Here is an 11,219-nt window from a genome sequence, read left to right as displayed (position 1 = left end):
GGAAGATCCCACATGCCGCGGAGCGGCTGGGCCCGTGAGCCACGGCCGCTGAGCCTGCGCGTCCGGAGCCTGTGCTCTGCAACGGGACAGGCCACAAAAGCGAGAGGCCCGCGTACGGGGGGAGAAAAAAGAAAAGCAATAGTCTGATGCGAAAAGGAGATATTTTTAAAAATTCTACAGCAAAAAATTTTTTTAAAAAACTCTGTAGAAAAACTATTGTTCTTTGAAGGCCTGTTGAGATTTTTGCTCTTCCCTTTATTTTACATGCGACATTTGGGGGCATTTTTCATTTCACGTGTGACCATCTAAATATTTCCCACTTGACTCTTTAATGCTCAGGTTCTCCTGACATTGGTGGCGAATCCCTATTCATACACGGACAAAGCGTCTGACTTTGTCCAGGAAGCCAGCGCCCTGCAGGCCTCCGTGACGCGGCAGGACGCCGATGATGTCAGCATTCCCATCTCCCACATTGACGGTGGGTGCCGCTCCTCGGGCTTCTGAAGAGCCAGCCACGGTGGTGTATTAGAGGCAAAACAGAATTGCACTGAAGCCTTGTGTGGAGGGCAGACGTCCCATTTCTTTGCATCAGAGATCAGCCACCTCTGGAATTGGAAATCCCCTTATTTGTTTATGTAACAGGAAATATGTATAGGGCTTATTTGCTGCGTTGTTTTTATTTGTGCAGTGTTTACTTTGTGCCAGGTGATGCTCTAAGCTCTTAATAAATCGTAACTCATGTAACCTCATAAACAACTCCAAGTTGAGGGGGACTATCCTCCTTTTATGTATTGACAAGGCAGCTGAGGCACAGAGAGGTTAAGCAGTCTGCTCAGCCTCACACAGCGAGGATGTAGCAAAGTCAGGATTTGACTTCAGACACTCTGGCACTAGTCTGTGCGTCAAACCTTATTCCCTGTTGCTTCTCAGATTTTGGCTTATTTCCATGACTATCCAGGTTCAAGTTTCTGGGCTTCTCAGTGTCACCTGAGGAAACTTCAACCTGTTATCACCTGAGCTGGATAGTCCTGCATTTTGTCTGGCAGAGATCTTAAGATTTTATAGATAATGCCCTTATTTGTTTAGAATCAAACATTACACTAAGCATTTTCCCCCAAGAGAAGTGTAGCTTTTATTTTTTCCTCTTTTTGCAAGTGTTCTCTTGCTTGCCCTACCTGTGGGATTCTTGCAGTAGACGCCTCTGGCACCTCTTGCCTGGCCTTGATTCCCATCTTTCTGCCTCAGATGTTCTCGACATGGTGGATGTCCTGGTGGAGGGCAGCGAAGGCTTGGATGAGGAGGTTGGATTCTTACTGAATGAAGACACGATCCTGCTCACATTCCCGTTCAGCGCTGTGGTCCCCGCTGCCCTGGAAGCCAGGAATAAGTTGCTCCTTGGAACACAAAGTGAAGCAGGTACCTGTGTGTAGTGAGGATGTTCTGGCTGCGTCAGGCCAGCTGGGTCTCTGGGGGGTAGGAGGTGGGATTCCAAGGGCTTTGGAAATAATTGCTGAAAACCCAAGGCAGCAAGGGTTCAGACCCACCAAAGTGATAGCTACACAGCTGGTAGAACCAAGTGTCCAGGGGTAGGAATCTAGAGGCTGGCTAGGCTGTTGGGAAATGGGTCGTTTGACGGATGAGTCTGAAATAATGTGTTTGCATGGCGGCACAGACACCTGCTGTAACGCCGGTATTTTCTCTTCAGGGTTTATTCTTGATATCTTGATGCTAAGGTACAAGTCCTTCATCCTTACTGGGTATCCAGGCAACATGGACCCAAGAAAGCACTCACAGATCGCAGTGGTGTAATTAGTCAGGACTGCTCAGGCTTTGCTGCAGTAACACATACGCCCCCAATGCGTCAGCGGTTTAAGGAGTAAAGGTCTCTCTCTCGACCTTGTCGTAGTCCGGGACAGGTCAGGTGCTCTCCTGGGTGGCTGTGGTCCAGGAGGTAGCTCAGGGATCCTGGCTGCTCCCATCCTGTAGCTGTGCCATCTCAACATATGGCTTCCAAGGTCACTGTGGAAGAGGAAGAGAGAGTGGACAGTCAAGCAGAGGTGTTCTGGCTGGCCTGGAAGTGGCTAAGCGAGTCGTGTGGTCCCAGCCTAACTGCAAGGGAGGCTTGTGTGCCAAGGAAGTGGAAATGGATTGGTTTGCACCAAGCAAGTCCCTGTCCCGGGTGGCCTTGGCCTCACCTCTTCAGTGCCTGGGTCTCCGCTTCTGGGCCTCAGCACCCGAAGTCTTGACTGTGTGCTGTATGTTTAATAAAAGTCTGGCATGGTCTGCAGTGGTAGCATCTGCCTTCCAGCGTGCTTGTGTGATCGCTTGCAGAATTGTCATGACTCTTTCTGGGTCTTGAATGTGGGTGGGAGTTGGTGTTATTGATGGGTCACAGAAGGGCGGTCCCAGCAAGCCTCTCCCTGCTGTGTCTCCCTCCTTTGCAGGAGAAAGCATTGTGGCTTATCTGACAGGGGTGCTGACGGACCTCCTCCACACCCAGAGAGACCCGCTGGCTCTGTGTCTTCTGCTTCAGTCTTACGACAAGTTGGAGCCTCCGCTCCCACCTTGCTGCCGTCAGCTGTCCAGGTTCAACAGATACTACAGCCTCTGGATCCCGGAGCCAGCCCGAGAGGCCTTGGTGAGCTGCGGCGACCACCACTCCTGCGGAAACCTAGAAAACCCCGGAGGTTCCTCCCTGTGGGCTGCAGCGGGCTGTTCCCCAGCTGTGTAGCTTTCACACCTTAACAGGGTGAACGGTCTTCACCTTCTCGTTTCCCCAGAGTAGGAGAGGAAGGCACGTGGTGTCTCTGCCGCTCAGCTAATGTGACGAGACCCCGAGGGGCTCCGCGATGCAGCAGAACTGAATTCGCTGCTGGCTGCACGTTTGGGCTGTGAGGCTGGGGTTGGAGGCGGGGTCTCCTGCTCCCTTCCCGAGTGGGCTGTGCGTGCTCGCCTCATGGCCCTCGTCTGCACACCTCAGTGGCCCCTAGACTTGGCGTGCTCAGCGGTTAGACCTGAAGGCAGCTAGCAGGCTACGCTCTGCTAGGCGGGACAGTGAAAAAAGAAAGAAAGAAATGATTTTCTCTTGGTGGGGACTGCATTCTTAAAAGGGGTGCTGCAGGTCTGGCTCTGATGCGGCGTGCTTAGGATTGCTGGGTGGAGCAAGAAGTTCACTTTGTGTGTGGGCTTTTGTGTGTTCACTCAGTTGTGGCTGCGCTTGGAAAGCAGGCAGCTCAGGAGGACCTCTTCCTCTTATGAACTTGGTAGCAGGAGCCTGTGTTGACTGCATGTTCACGGTTTGTTAGGGCCTCGTCCCTAAGTGCATCACACGTATTTTACGCCATTTAATCCTCACAACTCAGAGAGGGGTCTGGACTTAACTATCCTCCTTGTACACGTGGGGATACTGACGTTCAGAGCAGTTCCACCTCCAGGCAGTGGTGGACTCAGGATCCAGGCAGGCCTCTGGGCTCCAGAGCCCAGGCCCATCACAGCTATCGCCGCCTTCCCCGCCTGACAGGCCGTGGTCAGGAGGTGGTCAGAGCCACACAGCAGCTTCCGCGGGTGTTAGCAGTCCGTGCAGTGCTGCACGGTGCTCCAAGTGTAGGCGTCCACTCGGTGGAGTCAGGCACTGGGCGGTTCTCACCCGTGAGGGCGCGTCAGGATCCCCCAGACGCTCGTTCAGACGTGGTCGCTGGGTGTGTGATTCAGCAGGTCTGGGGCCGGCCTGGGAATTTGCATTTCTAGCAAGTTCCCGGGTCATGCTATCGCTGGTCCAGGGTCGAGCCCCGCCGAGTTTCAGGGCACCATGCGGCCCAGTTGTACTGGCCTTAGGAAACAGTGTTTGGAGTTATGACAAGAAAAGCCATGGGAGGTGCATAAAGAAGGCAGTTTGGGAATTAAGTTAGAAGAAATGACCCACTTGGAGACGGAATGACTTCAGGAACTTATCTTCCGTCCGGCCACATCCTCTCATCCTCCCGTCCTCCCGGGGGAGGCCTTTGGAAGGCGTGCAGCTCACCCAGCCGGCTCTTTCCCAGGGTGGCATTTCCCAGTTTCCAGGGCTTAATCACAGTGACGCCTGTGAGTGAAATCCTGTCTCTGTGCCGCGTGGCTCCTGTTTTCCAGAGCGTGTAAATACCTCCCCGGCTCAGTGCCCTCACGTGGACACACGCTAGGAAGATACGTGTGACTGAGCGTGTTGCGACTTTACTTGAATAAAATGCCGCAGGGTCACATAGATTTTAGTATCAGTAGGTGATTTTTGTGAAACGTCCCTGTGTGTGCGTGTCACCCTGTGCCCTGTTTGAGCACCCTGTGCCCTTTGCCCCTGGTGCTGATCTGTCTTTTCTCTTTCCTCCTCTGCTGTCTCCCAGGCGCTGCAGACGTCGGGCAGCCCTGCTCCACCGGACCCCCCAGCCCCCTCCTTCAGTGCCCTGCTGCAGATGGCCTACACGGGCCAGGGCCAGGGCCAGGGCGCACTCCCGCTCCTGGACGAGGGGGTCCAGGGGCAGCTGCGGGCTGCCCTCCCGCACCTCCCGATGCACCAGGCCCTGCGCTCCGCCAAACACCTGCTGCTGTACATCAGGAGCGCCGTGGAGAACTTCGGCCAGGTCAGCGCTGCCCCCGCTCCCTGGCTTCGCCACCTGCAGAGAGTGTGGCCTTCTGCCGGCCGGGTCCACACTGAGTGACGGTGTGGATGGAGTCTGGGGCCCCTCTGTCGCCCCGTTTGTCCGCACACGGGGAGGGCGGTGACCAGTGTGCAGGGCCCCGAGCGGGCCACGGTTTGGGAGCCTTGGCTCCCGGTGCTCTGCCCTCTCCCTGGAGCAGAGGCGCAGATCTCAGCCTGGGAGCCACGCGCAGCTGAGCGTGGTCGCTGGGGCAGCTGAGGCCGGGCGGGGCCCTTCCCACGGCTGAGCGGGTCCGCGGCACAACCAGGCGTCCCCTCTTCCTTTATAAGTTTTAATTCGGTGGCTCATTGTTGGGCCTTCTGTCCCTGAGGTGGTTTACAGATTTTTAGTTTAGGTTTGTTGTTGTTGTTGTTGTTGTCGTTTAATATTTATTTATTTGGCTGCTCCGGGTCTTAGTTGCCGCGTGTGGGATCTTTTTTAGCTGCAGCATGCGAACTCTTAGTTGCGGCCTGTGGGATCTAGTTCCCTGACCAGGGATTGTACCCGGGACCCCTGCATTGGGAGCACAGAGTCTTAGCCACTGGACCACCAGGGAGTCCCTTAGTTTAGGTTCTGAGGTGAGCCTTTCCCCCTCATCTTGGTCAAAATAAATCTGTGCGTTTCATCAAGATTTAGGAGGACATGTCTTATTAAGAAGTGACTTTGAGGGCTTCCCTGGTGGCGCAGTGGTTAAGAATCCGCCTGCCAGTGCAGGGGACACGTGTTCCATCCCTGGTCCGGGAAGATCCCACATGCCGCGGAGCAACTAAGCCCGTGCACCACAACTACTGAGCCTGCGCTCTAGCGCCCGCGAGCCACAACTACTGAGCCTGCGCTCTAGAGCCCGCGAGCCACAACTACTGAGCCTGCACTCTAGAGCCCGCGAGCCACAACTACTGAGCCCGTGCACCTAGAGCCCGTGCTCCGCAACAAGAGAAGCCAGTGCAATGAGAAGCCCGCGCACTGCAGCAAAGAGTAGCCCTCGCTCGCCGCAACTAGAGAAAGCCCGCATGTAGCAACGAAGACCCAAAGCAGCCAAAAATAAATAAATAAATTTTTGAAACTTTTATAAGAAAAAAACAAAAAGAAATGACTTTGAGGTTGTTGGCAGTTTACGGGGAGTTGTCATTTTAGCCTGCTTCCCTCCTTGATTCTTGTTTCTGGCAACTCGCCCCTTCTGGCCCTGGGGGGACCCGGCAGTCAGCGTTCTGGTGACTGTCAGCCCTTCCTGGGCCTGAGGGTCGTGTGTCTCTCGTCCTCACAGCTGGGCAGGAGGACGGGGCCTCCCCTGCTGCAGTTCCTCCTGGACCTCCTCAGGCGCCTGGTCATCCACTGTCAGCAGCTGGATGCCCAGAACCAGCAGAAGCGCCAGGCGGCCCAGGCTGAGTCCGACCTCTTTTTGGACGTGGAGTCCATGGCCTTGCTGGAGTTGGCCGATGACAAGGTACCGCTGCCCTTCCTCCCTGGGTCTCCTTCCGGTTCGCCTTTTCCTGTGAGGTCACAGCCACTGGCTTTCCCTCCATTCTGGTTAAAAGCAAGTACGTGTTCATTGCAGGGGAAGTAGGGAGGTGCAGAGAACTCCAAAGGAGGCCCTAAGCACCATCCCCCGCCCACCCCGAGAGAAGCGCGGTTTACTTGGGGTGTTCATCTTTCCAGTCACTTCTCTGCTCACGCTTGCCCTCCCACTGTGCCGTGAGCGTCCTGAGAACTCGGACTGCGTATTTTCCTCTTCAAGGGTTGCAGCCTGTGTTGAGTAAGGCTGGGCAGTGGGTGGGGCCCTTCATCGTGGACACACACAGCAACCACACTGCCTGGGGAAGAGTGAGCCTTCCTCTCCTGCTGGCAGTCTCGTGAGTCAGCTTTTCACCTGGGGCCAGGCCGAGTCTTTCTCACCATTTGCCATTTGACCTGTACTGGCTTTGGGTGCAGCCATGTTCCTCAGCTCACAGTCGAACGCATGGCTCCCCTCCTTTGATCTCCAAGGGGGCTTTCTTGGGGGGGGCATCTGTTGGTGCAAGACCACCTGTTAGCCAGTCGTTGGGCAAAGCACTCCTGATGTGTGCTTTTCTGTTTTTCTTTCTACTTGGGAAAGCTCAGTTGGAAAGTGTGATAGACTCCTCTTTCCTTCCTGAAGAGTAAATAAGGAAAAAAATTTATTTCTGTCCCGGGGGACTGGGTGACTTCATTGGCTAGGAATCGTGTTCAGCGAGGCTGCATCAAATCATCATCTAATCCAGCAAAGCGCACTCAGCTGCTCTCTGCTCAGTGGTTTAAACTAGTCTTGGGGTCAGAGCTAGTTCCTCAGGGGGTCACTCGAGGCCCAGTCTCCTGAAAGTGGACGCAGGCTCACCTTCAGTTCTGGATCGTTTAACCCCTACCCATCTTCCCCAGCCAACGAGTCTCTCCAAAGCCAGGGTAGCCCTGCCCTGCTTGTCGGGTGGTACCCACGTCCCTCAACCAGATTTATGTGGGAGGGCGGGGCTGCTAGGGAGAAACCAGGAGGCAATTGATCGTCATCCCATTTTGGCATTTCTACGTGGCCCGACCCTGCCTGAGTGACTGTGGAGAGCAGTTTTACTGCACAGTAAATTCATTCAGGCTGCGTTCGTCAGATTCTTGCTGGTCTGGGGCTCACTGACTGAGTCACAGTCCAGGCCCCATCGTCGTACAGGGGAGGAGGTGCGTTATGATGGGGTAAGAGCTTTGGGCTTGGGTTGGGGCGCCGCGGGCACCCCTGCGAGGCGCACTAGGACTTGAGCTTGGGGTGGAGCGGCTTAGGAAAGCTGCCTCTGCTCTCCGTCCTCCTCAGTGGCAGCTGCTGGCTGGGCCCTGGGTGAGGCCTGTGCCCTGTCACTGTGTTTCAGACGCTGGAGGAGGTGCTCGTGGCCGTCCTCAAGCATCCCACGCTGGAGGGCTGGTACCTGGCCCTGGAGCAGCAGGCACTGCCCCCGCACACGCTCAGTCCCGTCCTCGTGAAGCTCCTGGCGGCCCACCTCAGCGCGGGGGTGCTTCCACTGCTGGTGGCGAGTGCCCCCATCCTCCAGGGCCTTGGTCAGCTGGGGCTCCTGGCCAGGTACTCGGAGGCCGTCACCCAGAGTGTCCTGAAAGAGCTGCGGAACCGGAGGGCCTGTGCAGCCACGCCGATGCCAAAGACCCTTCCTCAGCTCGAAGCCCTGCAGGGGCTGCACCCGTACATGGAGGGCACCCAGCTCCGGGAGGTCACCCTGGCCCTGCTGAGCCTGCCCGAGGCCCACCTGGTGGCCCAACGACCCACTAAGTCCCGCCAGAAGGAGAGACACCTGAACGCTCTCGGGGAGACCCTGGTCCAGCTGCTGACCAGCCGCCCCCAGGAGCAGCTGCAGAGCGGCGAGCTCCTCCGGGCCTCCAAGTACCTGAGAGGCCTGGGGGCTTTGCTGCCCACGCTGGCCGTGGACGAGCTGGACGCCGTGCTCCTCCAGGCCCTGCAGAGAGAGCCGGCTCTGGCCCCCGCAGTCGGGGTCACTCTGCTCGACTACTGCCTGGCCCGGCGGACGCCGGTGGCCCTGGGCACCGCGGCCCTGCTCCTGCAGCACAGCTGTCCTCACCTGCTACGGTTTGAGCGGTGGTGCAGGCGGGCCAGCCTGGGGCTCTGCCTGCAGGAGGCCCTGGACGACTTCCTCCCTGTCGTCCGCGTGTACCTCCAGTGCAGGACCCGGGAACACTTCACGCGCCCCGCAGGAGGTACAGGAAGGGGGGGCTTTGGGCAGCCGGGAGGGCTGAGAACTGTGTGTCCACCCTTAAGCCCTGGGACTTCACGTTCTGGGGGTATCGTTTGGTTCTGTTTCTCCTCCGATGTCTGACCCAGCTCTGAGGATGGAGCTCCCATCGACCCTGAGTTACCCACGGGAAGCTGGGGCCGGCGGTGGGCGGTAGCTGTGGCCGTTGGGGGCCAAGGAAGGAGCGGCCCCGGCTGGGTCTTGTTAGGTTGAGGTAGTGGCTCGGGTGATGGTCCTTTGCCCCGTCCCCGTCTCCCCACCGTTGGGAGCGTTGGTGAGTCCATGCTGAGCCGAGGCACTCGGCTGGGCCCCGCTCTCTCTTCTCTCTCCACCCATTGGGTTTCAGATCCAAGGCACTTCCTGATCACCTCCAGTTCAATTTAATTCATTTTTATCGTGTGTATGAATGATTTTTCGCTCACTGCTTTGCCTCTGTGCCGCATAGCTTCATATCATCAATAACAGATGTTTTTAAAAAGTAAGAGCGCCCCTGCAGGAGGGCGTCTCCCGGCCAGTGGTTCTCGGTGCTCTTCTCGTTCCCGAGTGAGTTCAGGACCTGGGTGCTCACCGTCTCGTCGTGACCCTCGAGCTGGGGCTATGCCCAGGGCCTGCGGGACTGAACAGTCCCTGTCAGGGTTGAGTGATGAGAGGGGACCAGTGGCGTGCTGGTAAATGTTTTAACCACTGGCTGTTGGGGGAGACTGATTTGTAGCATTTGCCGATTGCCGTGGCCTCACAGCTCCTGCCGTGGTCAGTCTCGTGCTACCAGTGTGACATCACCCAGGTCACGGGTTTCCCGAAACAGAGCCGCCAGCCCTTGTGAGCCGGTTGTAGTGCGCCGCGGTGCTCACCTCCCTCTCCTGCTTGTCTCTGCCCCAGTATCCTCTGCTGTCATGCCCGTCTTGAGGAAGGCCCTGTGGAGGCCGCTGCAGACCAGGCTTCTCAGTGCTGACGGGCCCCTAGAGTCTGGGCCGCATCAGGAGATCCTGGCCCAGCTGGTCCCATTTGCAAGAGCCAAGGACCTCCGTGTCCTCATGGACCAGTTGCCCCGCTTGCTTCAGACTCCAGGCAGTCACAAGAGGTATGAAGGCTCAGATTGTTTAATGGCTCTCCCTGTCTCAGCTTCCCTTTTCCCCGTAGTGGTTATAAAGCAGTGGAAATTGCTGCATTGCTGTTGTGCAGTTGGGGAGAACGCAGCTCCTCCGCGAACTCTACTTCCATCCTGGCTGGAGCAAGTTCATCTCCATAAGTGGGTGGTTCTGATGCCCTCAGAGCCGTGGCTATCAACCAGGGGTGATTTTGCCCACTCCAGGGAACATTTGGCAACGCCTGACACCTTTTACTGTCACGATATGGGTATGAGGGGCTTGTTGCTTCTGGCTGCCAGAGGGTGGAGGCCAAGGGTGCTGCTAAATATCCTGTAATGCATAGGACAGGCCCCCTCCCCTCCCCCCAAAGAGAATTATCTGGCCCAAAATGTCAGTAGTGCTGAGGCTGAGATAGCCTGATTTAGACAAAGTCTGGACAATATATCCTTTTTCTGGTGTGCCGATAGTGTTTCCCCTAGTCGTAAAAGTTCTGGCACGTCTTCGGAGTTTGCGTAAGGGGCAGGGGAAGCCTGTGATCTCTGTGCTTGGGTAGTTAGTGTAGGGACCAGGGCTCAGGGCATCTGCCTCATATGGCCCATCGTGATGTTGGATTATGTATACTTAAAGCCAGAGGGATTTGGCCCATGCCTGTAACTCTGACTTCTGTCTCCTGCCGCAGTTGGGTCGTGGCTGACTCTGTCCTGGCTGTCCTGGAAGGGTCGGCAGAAGAGCTGCGTGCTTGGAAAAAGACTCTGCTGGAGGCCTGTGTACAGTGGCTGATCGCGTCCTTTAGCGGCGGCCAGCAAGATGACGGTACCCAGGATCGAGAGAAGCAGATGCTGCTAAGATTAAACGAACTGTTGGTAGGTGTCTCTTGTTAGAGCCCCTGGGTAAATTTTTAAGGGAAAGAGTGAGACAGACAAACCCAGGTTTGCAGATACACTGAAGCCAGGTGACGTGAATCCATCCTGGTGGGGGATGAGAGGAGCCATGTCTAGGAGGCGAAGGGCAGGTGGTGGGCCAACGTTGAAAGGATGAGCCATCTTTTATCAGGAATGGGTGCAGGCATTTGTCAGAATGCTTTTTTGTTGCGTCTACTGAGATGGTTATACGGTGTTGTTTTTTGTTTTGGCAGTTAACGGGGTGAATTATATTAACTGATTTTTGGATGTTAAACCACCCTTGCGTTCCTAGAATAAACCTTCTTGGTCGTGATATGTTGTCATTTTTATATAGTGTTGGATTTGATTTGCTGACATTTTACCAAGACATTTTGTATCTGTGTGCATGAGGGGTATTAGCTTGTAATTTTATTTTCTTGCAGTGTCCTTGTCTGGCTTTAGGATCAGGGAATACTGGCCTCAGGTTGAGTTATAGGAAGAGTTTCGCTGGGAACAAAATTCCAGGTTAACAGTTTTTATTTTCTTCAGGCATTTTAAAGATGTTGCTTTACTGTCTCCTGGTGTGCGTTGTTTCTGATAAGAAATCTCTCATTCTTATCTGTATTTCTCTTTACATGATGCCTTCTTTCCTCCAGCTGCTTTGAGGATTTTTTTTCTTTACCTTGCTTAAACAATATGATTACGATATGCCTGAGCGTCATTTCTTCAGGTTTTCTGTGCTTTGGGTTCAACGAGCTTCCTGGCTGTGTGTGAGTTTAGAGCTTTCATAAAATTTGGAAATATTTAGCTGTTTGGGGCCTTTAT

At 55.4% G+C, this 11,219-nt stretch overlaps 1 protein-coding gene across 1 annotated transcript in view; it reads left to right on the top strand.

Moving 5' to 3' along the window:
- Positions 1-10,919, top strand: part of LOC114485466 (nucleolar pre-ribosomal-associated protein 1-like) — a gene marked incomplete at both ends in the record, with an annotated part of 22,822 nt that extends 11,903 nt beyond the window's left edge. Inside the window, 9 exons of the mRNA XM_028486928.2 lie at positions 340-478; positions 1,246-1,416; positions 2,445-2,638; positions 4,377-4,613; positions 5,935-6,114; positions 7,535-8,390; positions 9,305-9,506; positions 10,193-10,376; positions 10,838-10,919. Coding sequence (XP_028342729.2) covers positions 340-478; positions 1,246-1,416; positions 2,445-2,638; positions 4,377-4,613; positions 5,935-6,114; positions 7,535-8,390; positions 9,305-9,506; positions 10,193-10,376; positions 10,838-10,919 — 2,245 coding nt within the window. The remainder of the gene's footprint in view (positions 1-339; positions 479-1,245; positions 1,417-2,444; positions 2,639-4,376; positions 4,614-5,934; positions 6,115-7,534; positions 8,391-9,304; positions 9,507-10,192; positions 10,377-10,837) is intronic.
- Positions 10,920-11,219: the final 300 nt, after the last annotated feature.

This window comes from Physeter macrocephalus, unplaced genomic scaffold (assembly GCF_002837175.3).
Source record: "Physeter macrocephalus isolate SW-GA unplaced genomic scaffold, ASM283717v5 random_1145, whole genome shotgun sequence".
Classification (NCBI taxonomy): Eukaryota; Metazoa; Chordata; class Mammalia; order Artiodactyla; family Physeteridae; genus Physeter; species Physeter macrocephalus.
The sequence above is the reverse complement of the archived record's forward strand: the minus strand, read 5'-3'. Positions and strand labels throughout refer to the sequence as shown.